This window comes from Pelophylax lessonae (genome assembly GCF_965119305.1).
Source record: "Pelophylax lessonae genome assembly, chromosome: 9".
Lineage (NCBI taxonomy): Eukaryota > Metazoa > Chordata > Amphibia > Anura > Ranidae > Pelophylax > Pelophylax lessonae.
Window position 1 is genome coordinate 150935930 of NC_138776.1, and position 18671 is coordinate 150954600.

General features: G+C 47.7%; 1 protein-coding gene across 2 annotated transcripts in view; it reads left to right on the top strand.

Annotated features, from left to right (window-relative positions):
• Positions 1-18671, top strand: part of PSD (pleckstrin and Sec7 domain containing) — a 543824-nt gene that overhangs the window by 85283 nt on the left and 439870 nt on the right. For both annotated transcript variants that reach the window (XM_082267402.1, XM_082267403.1), the window contains exons 2-3: positions 8858-9900; positions 9998-10100. In XM_082267402.1, coding sequence (XP_082123528.1) covers positions 8956-9900; positions 9998-10100 — 1048 coding nt within the window. In that variant the 5' untranslated portion in view covers positions 8858-8955. The remainder of the gene's footprint in view (positions 1-8857; positions 9901-9997; positions 10101-18671) is intronic.

Here is an 18671-nt window from a genome sequence, read left to right on the forward strand (position 1 = left end):
GCTTAGTGCAAGAGTCACAAGTCATACCTGTAATGGGTGTAATGTCAGTTTCTATTTGTTGTATTTCGCTTATTTGTGGTATTTCGCTGGGCAAGTCTAACTTTCCCTAATATTCAATCCTAATCCCAGAAGAGTTGAAGAACATTTGACCATGAGAAGAAACAATATGAGGGAGACCTCTACAAGTATGGAGATTCCTGTGTAAACAGCCAAATTAAAGCGTAATTGGCAGAGCAATTCTCCAGCTGCAGTGGGATGTGAAACAATTAGCAGCAGTATTACTACTGCTGCTAAATGCGACAGGTTCCTACTCATGGCTCTTGGTTGTTTGCATCCTAACAACAATTGGCTTATCCCCGTCCGACATATTCAGTTGTCAGCTAGGGATTCCAAGCAAACAGGTGAATGTAAACAAAGGGGCGGGGATAGTGGGAAAAAAAAAAACCATACCAGACCCCTATCCAAGCATGCAGCCTGGCTGGCCAGGAAAAAGGGGAAAGATGAACATTGCCCTTCCCCCACCTCAACCATACAAGGCCACATGCCCTCCACATGAGGGAGTACCTTGTAAGGGTACCGCCTTCTTACCATGTTGATGAGGTTAAGGGCCTTTTCCCCACAACCTTGGCCCAGTGGTTGTAGGGTCTGTGGGTGGCAGGCTTTCAAAATAGGGGGGCCCAAATATTGCCTCTCCCCTATGTGAATGAGTAAGGGTTGCACAATACCCCTACTCACTCACAAAAATAAATGAATACACACTGTTTTTGAAAGTCCTTAAAAAACACACACAATGTAAATCCTCTGTCAGCTATGCAGATCCACATCAGTCACGATGAACGATGGCCCCTGACCCGCTGAAGGAAAAAAGTCAGCTGACGCTTCCAGTCCTTTCGCTTCATTCCTGCCAAATAACATCTCCAAGTTCCTGCCGCCGCAGTGTAAACAAAGGGTCTGCGTGTCCCGGGGTGACATCACTGACCAAATATGGTGATGACTGTGTTTGGTCAATGACGTTATGGGGATCGGGGATGTCATCTGGCAGGAGTTAAGTGACAGGATCGGAAGTGTCATTCTACAGGCGTAAAGAGATTGGTTCAGACATGTCGCCAAGCGGGGCGTGGCCGGGACTCGGATGTGAAAGCAGCGCGGCTCCGGAGCTCCGTCCTGTATGCCCTGATCCTTCCATGATCCTGCTGGAACCCGACATCCTACTCACCCGAATCAGACATCCCCAGACTCCAGGGTATCCTGGTGTACCCGCGGCGATGGTCAAAATTGGTCCTCCCGGTCCAGACGCGCCCGGTTACCATCCGCCGGACTTCGCGCTGCCACGATGCCAAGATGGCGCCGGCCCTCAGTGCGCTGCGGGTCCTTCCTCCCAGATCGATCGCTCCTCAGCTGCACGGACGACATCGGCTTCTGCGGATGGTGAAGCGGCCCCTCCAGGATCGTCTCCGTCGACGGTGACTATGAGTAGCGCGCCCTCTCCTCCCCTGGGCTCCCCTGTGCTGTCAGACCCTGATCTGTCTGTGGATAGGCCTGAACCTACCCTGTCTGCCATAATGGACGCCATCCAGCACTGTCAGGCATCACTTGCTACACAGATTGAATCTGTCCGGATGGACATGTCGTTCCTTAAACAAGATGTGCACAACCTTCGTCACAGGGTGGGCAACGCGGAGCAGCGTATTAGTGACATGGAAGATGCCCACCGCCCCATGCAATCCAATGTGTCAGAGTTACAGAGAGGTCATGCTGCTACCACAGACAAACTAACGGACATGGAGGACCGCCTCCGGCGCAATAATTTGCGATTTCTGGGCTTTCCGGAGGGATCGGAGGGGAAAAATCCTGAATCATTCATGGAAAAGTGGCTTATTGATACCTTTGGACAGGAGGTTTTCTCCCCCTTATTTGCCATTGAAAGGGCGCACAGAGTGCCATTGCGCCCCCCTACCACCTGGGGCCCCGCCCCGTCCTCTTCTCATTAAGCTCCTGCATTTCCGTGATAGGGAGGCTGTGCTCCAGGCCTCTAGGGACAAGGGCCGAATCCTGTATAATAACCAAGCTATTTCCATCTTCCCGGACTTCTCTGCTGCTACCCAGAAGCAGAGGGCCTCCTTCATGGCAGTTAAGAGAAGACTGCGGGACTTGCAATTGCCGTATAGTATCCTGTATCCTGCTCGTTTGAGGGTCATCTATCAAGGTAAAGTCCACTTTTTTCAAGATCCACAGGATGCTGCGCAATGGGTGGATTCCTTGGGACGCCGCTCGCCTCCTTCCCAGGATCGTAGCAAAAAAACAAGCGGAGCGCCTCTAAGTGCAATACGTTTAATGGAAGTAAAACATACAACAGGTGGTAACTCACTAGATGTGGATGAAGTAAAGGCTCACAAATCTGTTGGCTCACAGCGGTCACCGCATCTACACTTGAAAAAAGAGCGCGCACGCTCTCCACGAGCTTGGCGCACGCTCTGAAACGCGTCGTGTGCACCCCTGACCGTGCTTACGTCCTACGGCTGAAGCTGAGTCCCCGCCTGCCTTGAGAGCCCGGTCCCGGGGAAGATAGAGCCGGCATCTCCCCGCTGTTTCATCTACCGGATCAGATCCTCTCAACATCCTTCCTCCCGGCAGTAGCCACATGGACAGCTTGACCCCAGGACGTTTGTTTTGAGCCTTTACTTCATCCACATCTAGTGAGTTACCACCTGTTGTATGTTTTACTTCCATTAAACGTATTGCACTTAGAGGCGCTCCGCTTGTTTTTTTGCTTCATCCTTTTGACAGATTGACTTCCTGTGCAGCAGAGCCGGCCCTTCGTGCAGACCTTCATTTCATTCCCTCATTACATGGACTTCACCCCAGCCTATTGCTATATAGGTATCTGTGTTATATATTGTTTTCTGTTTTTATTCGCTTTATGATTTTGCTTGCACACTAGCTGTTTCCCAGTGCTTCAGAGCGCCAGCCTCCTTGTTTATTTTTTCCCAGGATCGTAGGTCTCCTCCTCGGTGATCGTTGGTCTGTGTACTGACACTGCTGCTGGGTTACATTTTTTCCTTCTGGATGTCGTAGGGATGCACCTCTGCATTTTGTGATCCTCCTTGCAACTCTTTTCCTGGTCGTCGGGTGCCCTCCTGAATATGGGGGACCCTCCTTGTTCTTCTGGAAGGGCATTTTTTGGGGTCGGTTGCTCCCCCTTCCCCTTTTTCTTCCTTTTTCAGTTGCTATCATTTCTGTCTGCTTCAGGACGAGCAGATCCACGTTTCCCTGAACTACACTGTCCTTGGTTATGGGATTTGAAGCTCTCAAATGTTGGGGACTGAGGGCCGGGTGGGTTAGGGTGGGATGGGTGTTTGGTTACTACTGTTCCTGTGCTCGTTTGGGGTTTTGGGGATTTTTTCCCCCTTTTTTTGATTTGTGTTTGCTCCGTCATGTCTTTTTGGACTCTTATCAGGGATTATTCTCACGACTCAGTGCTATGATGATTTTTATTTCTGCCTTGCTGTACTCGATATTATTATGGTTCTTGTGTCTGCATTTTCCTCCCATGCATATTGTCTGCCGTTGGTTTTGCCTGCCATGCTATGTACTTTTGGTGCTCGGGGGGGTCTCCCCCTTTTTTGGGACCCGCCCGGACACCAATGCTGATTTCTATTGTATCACTATGTCTACTCTCCGAATGATCTCTTGGAACGTCAGGGGGCTTAATTCTAAAGTCAAGCGTTCCCTGGTTTTTGAATATTTGAAACGTCATAACCCACATATTGTTCTATTACAGGAAACCCATCTCCAGGGGTCTAGGGTGATGGCCCTTAAGAGGGCGCATGTGGCGTACGCGCTACACTCTACATACTCCTCGTATGCCCGTGGCACTTCGATTCTGATTGCAAAATCGGCCCCTGTCACCATCAAGCATTTGAAGACTGACCCTTCTGGGTGCTTTATTATCCTTGTCTTCGAATTTCTGGGTAAACCCTACACTCTGGTTAACGTTTATGAAAAACCAAATTGAAAAGGATTAAAAGAGGTGCAACGTTTATGTCCCTCCGCCATTTACTAGACAGTTTTTCGACCGTGTGCTGGGTCTAGTCTTGGAAATGGCTGAGGGCCCCCTTATTATGGCGGGTGACTTTAATACGGTCCTCGATACTGCTTTGGACAGGTCTGGTGCTATCTCCTCCGCACCAACTCAACTATGCTCCTATTTGGACAAGTTGGATCTCCTGGACGCCTGGAGGTGGAAACATGGGGGGATTACTGAGTATTCCTGTTACTCTAGCTCTCATAACACGTTGTCCCGCATTGATCTCTGCCTGCTCCCTCGGGAACTGCTGAGTCTTCTGTCGGGTGTCAGGTATCTGCCCCGTGCAGTGTCCGATCACTCCCCTTTGCTGGTGGATCTCGCCTTAGGGTCCCCCCCTAATTATAGACTTTGGAGGCTCAGCCCCCTGTGGTTGGCAGACCAGGCAGTGACTGACCAGGGGCTGGCAGAGATGAACTCCTATTTGGCACTTAATAAACAGTCTGGCTCTGCATTGTTGACCTGGGAGGCCTTTAAGGCGACCATGAGAGGTACCTTTTTGTCTGCCGTGGGCGGTGCCAGGAAGGCTTGCCAGACCAAGTTGGTTGACGCCGAACTGGCGCTGCATGGGGCTGAACGACAATATACTGATGACCCTACCCCCCAGAATCATGCTTCTTGGCGAGCTAGGGCCCGAGACTTGGATCTGGTTGTTGTTGAAAGTACACAGAAGAAACTCCTGTATCAAAATCAGCGCATTTTTGAACTAGGTGATAAGAACAGTCGCCTCTTGGCTTATTTAGCTAGGCCGGAGTTCCAGCCCTGTGTCATTCCTCGGATTACCAGCCAGGCCGGTGTCATTGTGGAACAAACCCCTGATGTTCTGGCCAGTTTTGTTGCTTTCTATTCCTCCTTGTACCAATCTAGAGCTCATTATACCATTGTTGAACTTGATGATTTCTTATATGATATTACTTTGCCTAAGTTGTCGGCCGGCCAATCTAGTTTTCTGGATTCGCCTCTGACTGCGGATGAGATAAACAAGGCCCTAGCCACTTTTGCACACAATAAGACACCCGGCCTGGATGGTTTTCCTATTGAATGGTACTTGCACTATAGGGAATTGCTGGTCCCCCATTTGCTGACGGTGTTCAATTGTGCTCTGAAGGAAGGACGTCTGCCACCCTCTATGACAGAAGCTCTCATTGTGCTCATCCCCAAGCCACGTAAAGATCCCCTTCTCTGTGAATCATACCGCCTGATCTCACTCATTAATACTGATGTAAAGATTCTTGCCAAAGTACTTGCGAGGCGTCTGAATACGGTTGTCACGGATTTGGTGGGTGAGGATCAGTCGGGATTTATTCCTGGCCGCTCTACGTTGATCAACCTGCGTAGACTTTTTACTAACCTCCAGACGACTCATGCCTCTGTGGGGTCCAGGGTCGTAGTGACCCTGGACACTCATAAGGCTTTCGACTCCGTGGAATGGCCTTATTTATCGGAAGTATTGGCGAAATTTGGTTTCGGGCCCGGATTTATAAATTGGGTCCGTCTTCTGTATTACTTGCCCCGTGCTCGTCTTAGGGTGAACGGCTTTGTGTCAGACCCCTTTCCCATCTTTCGGGGCACTAGGCAGGGGTGTCCGCTATCCCCGCTGTTGTTTGCTCTGGCCATTGAGCCCTTGGCTGCGCAGATCCGCCTTTGTGAGGGTATTGTGGGCTTTGTGTTCAATGGCTTGGAAGAAAAGGTCTCCCTATACGCGGACGATATGTTGATATACCTGGCGGATCCCCATCAATCCCTCCCTATTCTGTTGACTGTTATCGAACGCTTTGGTCACTTCTCTGGTTTCAGGGTGAATTGGAGTAAGTGCTCTCTGTTCCCCCTGGACCCCCAGGCCCTGCCCCCTTCCCTCGCCTCTTGTCCTCTCCAGGTTGTTGACCGGTTTCGATATTTGGGGATTGAGATTCAGCTCCCCTTGTCTCGATTCTTTCTCAACAACCTGGATCCCCTGGTTGCCCGTCTTAGGTCCTCGCTGCGGCTTTGGTCTACGCTTCCCCTTACGGTGCTAGGCCGGATTAACATTTTTAAAATTATTTTTCTCCCCCGTTTCTTATATGTGCTCAGCCATTCCCCGGTTTATGTCCCCAAGCGCCGCTTTCAGGCCATTGACTCGCTCTTGACTTCCTTTATTTGGGGGGGGTCAGGCGGCGCGTGTGGCCAGAGATGCTCTACAGCTGCCGGTGCTCGCGGGTGGACTGGCTGCGCCTAACTTGCGTCTGTATTACTTTGCTTCTCAATTGGCCCATGCTCATTGGTGGTTCCACCCGGAGGATGCTAATGCTGCGGCTACTTTGGAAGCAGCTATTTTCACCTCCTATGAATCCCTGCAAAACTTGATACATCGTAGATCCGTTATGGGCAGACCGAACGCTGCTCTTGTTTCTGTCACCCTCTGAATTTTTGCGGCTGCAACCCTGGATGGTTGCACCACTTTGGTGCAACCCGCGGCTGAAGGAGTTTTTTGGTCGGGATGACGGTCTTTTCTGGGGAACCCGGGGAACCTTTAGGTCCTTTGCGGACATCCAATCTACTTTTGGCCTGCCCTCCACGGCTTATTACCGATACTTGCAACTGAGACACACGGCGGCCGCCCAGTTTGGCCTTCGCGATGTCTCGCTTGAACCTACCCCCTTGGAAAACCTTCTCTCTGACTCTTCGCACGAGAAGCTGATCTCTACATATTATACTCGACTTTTACATTCTCATTCCAAAAGGCTGGCGGTGGTTGAGTCTCGGTGGCGGGAGGATATCCCAGAACTGTCGGAGGAGGTGTGGCAAGACGTCCTTCCGGAACAAATACCTGTTGTTATCTCCTCTAGGGATAGGGTTATCCAATTGAAGCTTCTTTATAGAGCATACTACACCCCCGTATTTTTGCACAAAATAGGTACATTGCCTTCTCCGCTATGTTCCAAGTGTACTGTTGCAGATGGCTCATTTTTCCATATGTTCTGGGAATGTCCCCCTATCCGTGCCTTTTGGTCGGAAGTCACAGCTTTTATTGCTGATATCTCTCAACTATCCAATATTTGCAGCCCCCTTCGTTGTCTGCTGGGTTATGTGGATGACGAGGACGCCCCTGCTCGTACTAAATTGTTTCTCCGCTTAACATTCTTTTATGCTAGGAAGGCTATAGCTACTAGATGGAAATCTGCTGCTCCCCCTGACGTTCCATTATGGATTGCGCTCATTAACCAGGCATTACCTCTGTATAAAATGACGTATGAGGCCAGAGGCTGCCCTAAGAAGTTCCGGAAAATTTGGGCTTTTTGGGTGGACTCTGACCGGACTACTTCTTCGGTTTCTGACTCTACATAGTCGATGGTCATTACTGCCTCTGGGAGATTTTTTCTTTTAGCTGGGAGGGCTCTCTACTAATGTTACAGCTGACAGTTGTGTATATTATTTGTCATGGCTTTTGATGTAAAATGGAGTCTTGTGTGTGGGGTTTTTTTTTTTTTTTTTTTTTTATTGGCTCCTCAATTGACATGCTTCCTTTTATTTCTCTGTTATGTATTGTTTTGTTTGTTCAATAAAATACCTTTAAAAAAAAAAAGACATGTCGCCAAGCAGAGTTTTTACAATATTTACTCGGCTGATTTTTTTAAACGGAAAAACTACACTTAGATGTATTTTAGTGTACAAAAACACAATATAATGCCCACTTTTTTTTGGTAAAATATAAAAGATGATGTTGCCTTGAGTAAATAGATGCCAATCATGTCAAGATTTAAAATTTTGCAGGCCCATAAAATGGAGACAAACTACAATACCTAAAAATCCCCATAGGTGATGCTTTAAAAGCTTTTATAGATTACCATTTTTTTTTTTTGCTAGTTATTTTATTTAAAATGTATTTTTCACACTTTCTTTTTATTCAAATTTATTGCTATCACAAGGGATGTATCTTGTGATAGCTTGAGCACTGACAGGTACTCTTTATTGAGAGATCAGGGGTCTACTGTACCTGTGGTTCCTCTTCTGCCTTCCAATGTTTGATTGGTTGCCTCCCCTAAACAAAAAATCATGACTGGAAGTGACAAAATTCTCAACACTTCTGGCTTAATTTGCCCCAGAAAAGTAAGAACCCTCCTCTGTGTGTAGCCGACCCAATTGCTTACAGCAGTGGGTGGCGACAGAGGTGGAGTGGGTTGGGCTCTGCTCTTCTAAGCGCTGTAAAAGTTATTGGGCGCCTAGTTGGTTTTTCATTTCCTGCTAAGCAGGGAATGAAAACTACTAAATCCCCAGTAAAAGCACTGCATATTACACACACAAACACTTGATAGGCAAATATTTAATCTCTTGATCACCCTAGATGTTAACCCCTTCCTGCCCAGTGTCATTGGTACAGTGACAGTGCACATTATCAGCACTAATCACTGTAATACTGGCACTGGTGATGTCAGTGGCAGTTATTTAGTTCCCACAAAATGTCACATTGCCCACCGTCCCGCTATAAGTCACTGATCACTGCCATTACTAGTATAAAATAAATAAATAAAAATTCCAGTATACAGTGTATATGCCATAGCTTGTAGGCGCTATAAATTTTACGCAAACCGATCCATTTACACTTATTGAGATTTTGTTTTTTACCAAAGACATGTAGCAGAATACATTTTGGCCAAAAATCATTAAGCAATTTGATTTTTAAAATTGTTTATGCTGAGACATTTACAAAGCAATTTTTTTTTTACATAGACCCCTATATGTTTAACACCTAAAGAGAGATGGTTTCATGTTTACTTTTTTTTTTTTTTTTCTCAGAATGCAACAAAGATGCAAAGATCTACATGTGAATGTACATTTTATGAACCTTTCAGTTTACGCCAGATGAATGTAACTGATCTGCTATAACGTGGAACATGGCTCAGACAAGTGGAGTTGTGCGCTTCCTCCCTGAAGGAGATTGCATACTTTCATCTCCAAGAGTGCTCAGAGAAGTGGAAGGGAAACCATGGCTGCAGTCTTTCAATTCTGGTGTAGCTTTCAGTCCTCAACGCTGTTTTACTCCAGACCTCAACTCTCGCAGAATTCAAGTATTGAGAAAGAGCCTTACACCAGAAGCCAGACGAGCTCACCTAGGAATGTATAATAGCACAGGGTCATTGGTTTGCAATGTTTCAGATGTGGTACATAAGTCTGGAAGGGTTACTGCACCCTGCAGCCCATTGAGAAGCAATCCTTTATACTCTCCAGGTAGCAGGAGACCATTCGTGCTTCCTCAGACTGTGGGACAAAGTTCTATTGTAACGTTTACTTTTGTTAAGAAATCAAGTGTACAGACATTAAACGGGATCCAGGCAGAGCCTGACTCCAGTCCAAGTGTGCTACAGGAAGGCAAACCCCAGAGTGTAGAATGCTCTGCTAGCACTGCCACTGAACCAGAAGCATGCCCTGGAGAAAACGTGGAGACGACAGATGCTCATAAAAATAGTGATAATATTGGATCACCACAGTTTACAGCTTCTCCCCAAGGGAGTAGAGCGCAGCTGGTTTCTGACAGTCCTCAAATATGCCGGAGGCTATTAGACAATGAATCAGGTAGAGAGAGTCCCAGCTCTGTCAGTGTGCCAGACTGTCACCTGAGCCTTCATAGTGATTCTCCCAATAAACATGTTAATAAAAGGAGTCTTACACCAAATGTTACATCATCTTCAGATAAACCCTTGAGTCCTTCTCAAAGTCCCTTGCTCAAACGGCTTGCAGGAGATTCTAATTTCTGTAAAGATGAGCTTACATCGTCAACTCCAGAAGGACATAATGAACAACTGCCAAGAAGTCCAGGGAGACTAGAACTTAGCCAGCAGGTACTAGTTTTGATTTTTGGCGCCAGCACTGGTAATTGTTAAAGATGTTGTTGAAACAACAATTCAACTGTGGTGTGTTTTTCTTTAATGTGTTTAGGCAGACACATGGGGATATCCAAAGGAGGCTTCTCTTCATGCACAGAAGACTGCAAAGGCAAAATGGGAGTTCTTCTATGGATCTCCAGAGTCACACAGGGCAGGTAAGTTAAGTGTCAAAATTAAAGTGTCACTAAAACCGCATCATAAAAACTATCAATAAATGGTGTATTACATGCTGTTTATACCCACTGTTCTCTATCTCCACCTTCTGCCCAAGTCCCCAATGGAGCTAGGGATTTTGCAGAACAATGTTGGCAGCTCTGCACATGCTCAGTTTTCAGTGAGTTTCTGTGCTGAGCAGTAAATGACATCCCACTAACCAGCTAAACACATTAGGGGTGGGATATTACATGTCGATGGATGGAGGCTTCTCCTTCTGTCTATTCTAAGACAGGCTGGATTGGCGTGATACAGCCTGTGACTGGCAGAAATCTGCCCACACCATGTTATTGCCAAAAAATAAATAAATATGAATTATTTTTTTACTCTGTATGCCAAATACTTTTTCTTTTTTCTTTTTTTTGAACATGTGACCAGCAGTAGAAGACTTAGATGCTCCTCCTGCTTATGTTTCCCCGCAGACAGGCTAATAAGGTATTTTAACCTATTGGCAGCAATAGGGGCAAATCAGATGCAGCAGTGTACATGTAATCACAAATGCTAATAGGATGAGAGTGATGATTCTTAAATCAATTTGCTGCTGATCACTAGGGATGAGCTTTTAGTTAGAGTCGAGGCTACGTTTGACTCGAACATCGCCAATTCGATCGTTCGTCGAATGACGAACAAATGTGCTACTTCCTGGGAAATTTGAGTTTCCCATAATGCACTGCACGCATGCCACGCGTGCAGCGCGTTATGTTATTGGCCAAAGCATGCACCCTGACCTCATGCTTTGGCCAATCAAATGATCTCTGCCATGATTGGACTAAAGGCAGGCTGCCTTTAGCCAATCATGGCACAGGGGCCAAGTACATGCCCCACACTACATAAAGGCTGCTCACGCAGCCGCAGTGTGTAGTGTGATTGTGCGGGCGATCAGACAGGGACAGGCATGCGATTAAGGCAGGGACAGAGTCGTTTTTTTTTTTTGGAGTCAGACAGTGCAGAGAGACATTTCTAGCAGTGTAGGGAGGGCGAGGTTCCTGTGTTAGTTAGGGATAGATTGATTTCTTTACATCAAATTAGACAATATAGCGCCAGTGAGTGAGTAGCAGTGTAGGGAGGGCCAAGGTTCCTGTGTGAGGTAGAGAGCTTTCTTTCTTTACATCAGTTACCAGTCACAGTATTGTTCATCGTTCAGTTTCTGCAACATTCTAAAATATTTATAGAACTGTAGGAATAGAGATCACTGCAGATATCAGCCACAGTAACCTTTGCTCGGTTGTAAATCATTCTGTAGGGGTCACATACCTGTAGGAGTAGAGATCACTGCAGATATAAGCCACAGTACCCTTTGCTCAGTTGTAGATCTTTCTATAGGGGTCACATACCTGTAGGAGTAGAGATCACTGCAGATATAAGCCACAGTACCCTTTGCTCAGTTGTAGAACTTTCTATAGGGGTCACATACCTGTAGAAGTAGAGATCACTGCAGATATAAGCCACAGTTACCTTTGCTAAGTTGTAGATCTTTCTATAGGGGTCACATACCTGTAGGAGTAGAAATCACTGCAGATATAAGCCACAGTAACCTTTGCTCAGTTGTAGATCTTTCTATAGGGTGTCACATACCTGTAGGAGAAGAGATCACTGCAGATATAAGCCACAGTACCCTTTGCTCAGTTGTAGATCTTTCTATAGGGGTCACATACCTGTAGGAGTAGAGATCACTGCAGATATAAGCCACAGTACCCTTTGCTCAGTTGTAGATCTTTCTATAGGGGTCACATACCTGTAGAAGTAGAGATCACTGCAGATATAAGCCACAGTTACCTTTGCTAAGTTGTAGATCTTTCTATAGGGGTCACATACCTGTAGGAGTAGAAATCACTGCAGATATAAGCCACAGTAACCTTTGCTCAGTTGTAGATCTTTCTATAGGGTGTCACATACCTGTAGGAGTAGAGATCACTGCAGATATAAGCCACAGTAGCCTTTTGTTAGGATTGAGTTCACCTGCTGGTGGCACTGTGTTGCCCTGGGCTGAATGCTGCACTTCCAGTGTCCACCAGCAGGTGTCTCCCAGAAGCCAGCAGGCTTCTATGATCACTTAAATTGTGTTCAGCTGCCAGGTGGCTATTTAAGGCTGCTCCTCCCTTTCCCAGGCGCGTCACTATTTTGATTGCCTCCTTGCTGCCTAACCGAGTGTCTGTGATCCTGATCCATCCTGTACCCCCTTTGCCTTGTTCCTGCTCTCTGCCTAGTATCCAGTCTTGCTTGCCCTCTTCCTTGCTTCCCTGTTACCCTTGTCTCTTATATTGTATATACTTGTAGATAGTTGGTTTTAAGGTTCTTTAGTTATTTTGTCTTTGGGGTTGGGTTTTGTTTGCTGGCATTTCCTTAGTTCACTATTGCTGTGTATGCTTGTTTGTGTGGTTCACTGTAATAAATCTCACTTTAAGGTTATCTATATTGTTTGGTCTCTGTTTAGATGTGTAGCTACATGTGTCTGGTCTCCCTAGTTGCTGATGAACCCTGACATAATAGTGACGCCCACTACGACCAGATCAGCTACACTTTGGAGCTGGAAGCCAGTTGCTTTTGACTTTATCTTCCTTTTGTGAAAATGCTTAGAGCACAGGTTATTTGTCGTGTGCATGCAGCAGAAGATAAAGATTTTTGTCGTTCATTGTTGCAGGCTTTGAGTCTCACTGAGGAGGAACTGTTGGAAAACATTCTGACAGCACATGCTTTAGCTGTTGAGGGCAGATTCTCCCTTAAGCCTCGTACACACGCGTCGAAAATCGGCAGGGAATTTTCATCCGACGACCGATCTGCCGATTTTCAGCTTGTTAGTATGATGCTTCCGACAACCGACTTCGACTTTTCGGCCGAAAAAAATCTGGTGTGCAGGCTATAAAATTTTTGTCCGCCATCAAAACACGGCCGATTTTTGTGCAGTCAGTACAGATTTCGACAGGGAAAAATCTAATGAGCAAGTCTGGGCATGCTCAGAGAAGAAAGAACATGAAGCAAAAAAAGGAGATGACAGCACTCCGATGTAAATCAAAAATTGGAGTAAAATTTATTCCACATCAAACAAATAGGCAAACTGGAACAACACACTGTGGATGCATGTCCTGCATCCACAGTGTGTTGTTCCAGTTTGCCTATTTGTTTGATGTGGAATAAATTTTACTCCAATTTTTGATTTACATCGGAGTGCGGTCATCTCCTTTTTTTGCTTCATGTGATTCCGGATTGACGGATCCGACCAGCACCTGACATCCAGCCCACCTGGAGCGGTCTTTTCCCAATTGGATTTCAGCAGAGAAGAAAGAACACAAAGAAAGCAAACCAACACATGACATCACTTCTGAAGTAGAATTTTGTCGGGCGAGAAAATTCGTGTGCAGTCTAGGCACATTCCAACCAACAAAACACCACTCTGGACAAAAGACGGACGATCGGTCGGCCGATAATCGTTGCGTGTGTACTAGGCTTTAGACAAGTTCAGCCTTTAATTCAGGTCTGTTCTGAGCTAGTATTTTGGTCGATCTCACAGGGCCAGGATGTTTTCACTCCTCCATTTACTATGTTCCAGGCTGGATTTTTGGGATGGTTGCTGAAATATTGTGCAGGTTCTTTCTTCCATCAGTATTCAGCCTATTCACAGCAGGTGTTGTTGGATTGCATTGCTGCTGTGCAGTCTTTAATTGAGCAAAGTGAGCTCGGGAAGGAAAGACAAACTGCCTCTAGTTCACCCTCTGCTACAAGCTTGGTCAAAGATCCTATCCCCAGTTCTAGATGAGTCACATAAAGTTATATCTGCTGAAAGAAATCAAGAATCTATTCCTCTGTTACCCATAGCAATGTCTCGGGCCTCTTCCTATACTTCTGCTACTCTTCCCTCTATTCCCCTCAGTACTGTTACTACATCTCCATCAGCAGTACACTCTGGTCAGCACAATGCAAATACTCACAGGACTCCAGTATCTAAGCCCAAAAATGAACAGAACTCTTTTCCTGCTCTTACAACTCTGCCACTATCCATGCTGACTGCTGATGAGATCCAGTCGTCCTCCATGCTGCTGATTGTTGATGAGCTCCAGTCATCCTCCATGCTGCTGACTGCTGATGAGATCCAGCCGTCCTCCATGCTGCTGACTGCTGATGAGATCCAGCCGTCCTCCATACTGCTGATGAGATCCAGCCGTCCTCCATGCTGCTGACTGCTGATGAGATCCAGCCGTCCTCCATGCTGCTGACTGCTGATGAGATCCAGCCCTCCTCCATGCTGCCGCCTGCTGATGGTGTCCAGACCTCCTCCATGTTGCCGCCTGCCGATGGTGTCCAGACATCCTCCATGCTGCCACCTGCCGATGGTGTCCAGACCTCCTCCATGCTGCCGCCTGCTGATGAGATCCAGACCTCCTCCATGTTGCTGCCCGCCGATGGTGTCCAGACATCCTCCATGCTGCCGCCCGCCGATGGTGTCCAGACCTCCTCCATGTTGCCGTCTGCCGATGGTGTCCAGACCTCCTCCATGTTGCCGCCTGCTGGTGAGATCCAGTGCTCCTCCATGCTGCAGCCTGCCGATGGTGTCCAGACCTCCTCCATGCTGCCGCCTGCCGATATTGACCTGCCGTTTGTTGCCAAACCTGCCACGGGTGACTTGCCGGCCGCTGTCCCGCCGGACTATGCAGATACCGGGCCGCTGTCCCGCCGGACTATGCTGACACCGGGGCCGCTGTCCCGCCGGACTATGCTGACACCGGGGCCGCTGTCCCGCCGGACTATGCTGACACCGGGGCCGCTGTCCCGCCGGACTATGCTGACACTGGGGCCGCTGTCCCTCCGGACTATGCTGACACCGGGGCCGCTGTCCCGCCGGACTATGTCAATTTACCACTTGCTGTTAAGCTGGACTCTGACTGGGTTAAACTCCCACTTGCTAATATGTCTGAGGATTCTGAAGTTCCAGTGTTATGTGGTCCAAATGGGTTTTCTGTGTGGGTTAAGATCCCTACTGTTGCTCTTTCTAAGTTCTTTTCGCAGCCAGCTGATCCTGTTATGCCAAGGCCAGGAGGTCCAGATAGAGGTCCAGATATCCACTCTGAATATGAGAACTGCATCTGATGTTACAGCCCCAGAAGTAGAGGGCCTATGGGAAAGGACAGTGTTCCATGTGAACTTTGTCTTGACCCAGGGGTCACCTCTGCGATCCCTGATGCATTTGGGGACCCGAGTAGGGTAACCTATGCCTTGGGTAGACCTGAGTGGCAGGTAAAATGCAGATCAGTCTCTAACAGTGTGAGAGGAGGTCCAGATGTGATGGGACACCCTTGTGTCAGGGTACCTGCATGGACCAGGGACTTTGGCCATAAGCATTCAGGTATCTTTCAGTGGCTCAACATTGGGACATGGGCTGCTTTTAAGAATAAGCCTTCGGTGTTGCGACTCCTTAAGGATCTGACAAGCAGGAAACCCAGACAGTTTTGGGATCCCGGTGGTGTGGTTCTCAGCCAGCCTTCAGACCTTGGCAGTGGGTCAGCTTGCAGACCCCAGTGGTGGAGCCTTATGGAGCGTCTGGAAGCCGCTCCTTAAGGGGGGGAATCTGTTAGGATTGAGTTCACCTGCTGGTGGCACTGTGTTGCCCTAGGCTGAATGCTGCACTTCCAGTGTCCACCAGCAGGTGTCTCCCAGAAGCCAGCAGGTGTCTATGATCACTTAAACTGTGTTCAGCTGCCAGGTGGCTATTTAAGGCTGCTCCTCCCTTTCCCAGGTGCATCACTATTTTGATTGCCTCCTTGCTGCCTAACCGAGTGTCTGTGATCCTGATCCATCCTGTACCCCCTTTGCCTTGTTCCTGCTCTCTGCCTAGTATTCAGTCTTGCTTGCCCTCTTCCTTGCTTCCCTGTTAACCTTGTCTCTTATATTGTATATACTTGTAGATAGTTGGTTCTTAGGTTCTTTAGTTATTTTGTCTTTGTGGTTGGGTTTTGTTTGCTGGCATTTCCTTAGTTCACTATTGCTGTGTATGCTTGTTTGTGTAGTTCACTGTAATAAATCTCACTTTAACGTTATCTATATTGTTTGGTCTCCGTTTAGATGTATAGCTACATGTGTCTGGTCTCCCTAGCTGCTGCTGAACCCTGACACCTTTGCTCAGTTGTAGATCTTTCTATAGGGGTCTCATACCTGTAGGAGTAGAGATCACTGCAGATATAAGCCACAGTAACCTTTGCTCAGTTGTAGATCTTTCTATAGGGGTCTCATACCTGTAGGAGTAGATATTACTGCAGATATAAGCCACAGTAACCTTTGCTCAGTTGTAGATCTTTCTATAGGGGTCACATACCTGTAGGAGTAGAGATCACTGCAGATATAAGCCAAAGTAACCTTTCCTCAGTTGTAGATCTTTCTATAGGATCACAGATCATCCATCTATAGCAGTGATGGCGAACCTTGGCACTCCAGATGTCTTGGAACTACATTTCCCATGATGCTCATGCACTCTGCAGTGTAGTTGAGCAACATGGGAAATGTAGTTTCAAAACATCTGGGGTGCCAAGGTTCGCCATCACTGATCTATAGGATTATAGTTTACATCAGATATCAGTGAGAGTATTGATAATCGGTCACTTGCGTACATCTATAACCACCACAGCTCATCTATAGGGCTATCAATTACATCATATCAGGTCATTGAGTATCTATTGGTCAGTTGCGTATACCCTATATTGATCTGTGTCAACATCATGTCCGAAAGGCCGACAAGGAGAGGCCGACGCTCACAGGCCACGAAAAGAGGGCAAGCAGCCTCTGTGTCCATTGTGAAACGTGGTGGTGGTCACATTCGACATCTTCCTCGTGCAATTCTTTGCAGACGGGGCACGCCTGTCCTTTATTTCCGGTGCTGCCCGTGCTATTCATCCACAACACGTGGAAGAGTTGGAGGAGTGGTTCAATAAGCCATCCTCATCCTCCTCTTCCTCTGACACCCACGCTCCCTGTAGTTTGCCATCCACCGCAGCTGCCAAAGCGGCCGTTCCACAGGCTCCTTCTCGACAGCTACTCCTTCAGTTGCCCCACCATCGTGCACGGAGGAGTCACCTGAACTATTTGATCATAGTGTCAGGGACATGCTCCTGGAGGATGTGCAGCAATTTGAAAGCTGTGATGTTGTTTCCCAGGTTGATGAAGGGAATAACATGAGCCTAGAGAGAGGGGGTGACAACGACGGACAAAAGACCAGCAGTCATGTTGCCACAGCTGAAGCATATTGCCAAGTTTGGTCCAGTGACGAGGAGGAAGGGGATGATGAGGTCACTGACTGTACTTGGGTGCCTGACAGGATAGAGGAGGAGTGGGAGGATGAGGTGGACGCACAACTGCAACGAGGCAGGATGTGCTCTATGGGCCGGCCTAGCAGTAGCCAACCTATTGCGTCACAGCACAGAGCTCCACAGGTGCAGGGTGCTGCAAATTCCCAGCGGACTCCAAAAAGTTCATTAGTGTGGGCTTTTTTCAGCACCTGTGCCGTAGACCGCAGCGTTGCTGTTTGCAGCATCTGTCTAAAGCGGATCAAGCGCGGCCAGAACACCAGCCGATTGGGCACCCCATGCTTGACAAGGCAATATGACTACCTGCCATGCAGTCCGTTGGCAACAGCACCTGAAAGAGGCACCAGATGAAAACAAGCATACATCACTTTGCTCCTCATCTGCGATCTCTAAACCTACTATACCTCTTGCCTTCTCAAATACCAGCATTGAGAGGGATGATGGTATAGCAATTAGTGGCACAGAGAGTTGCACCCAATCTGCTTGCAGTACACCACCGCTTAATTTGAGCAGCAGGCAAATTTCATTACTCCAGTATTTGCACCGTAGTAAGAAATACTGTCCCAGCCATCCACGTGCTCAGCGTCTTAATGCTAGCTTGGCCAAATTGCTAGCATTACAGTTGCTGCCTTTTCAGCTGGTAGACTCGGGCTCCCTTTTGCAAATTTGTGGAATGTGCTGCACCACAGGGGCAGGTCTCAAAAAGGCACTGCTGACTCCTGGTCCATGGACAGGGACATTACATTTCTTTCACGGTGCACTGAGTAACTCTGCTGGCAGCTGGGAAGGATGCAGGATAGGGTTCGGTCTTGCAGCTTGTTTTGCCACCACGCCTCCAAAAAGCTGGCGCTGGTTCTGCCACATCTGGCTACTCCACCACCACCTCCTCTTCCTCCATGTCCTCTTCTGCGCAATTCTCCTCTGCGGCAGCAGTGCTCCCTAAGTGTTCAAGGGGCTACGTAAGCAGTCAGGCTAAAAGATGCCATGCTGTGCTTCAGTTGGTCTGACTAGGGGGATAGGAGTCACACCGGTGCAGAGATTCTGTCAGTTCTGCAAGGGAAGGCTCAGAGATGGTTGATGCCACGACAGCTTGAGCCAGGAATGGTTGTATGCGATAATGGCACCAACCTTCTCTCCGCCCTCCGACAGGGACACTTGACACATCTTCCATGCTTGGCACATGTTCTGAATCTGGTGGTGCAGCATTTCTTGAGCAGATACTCA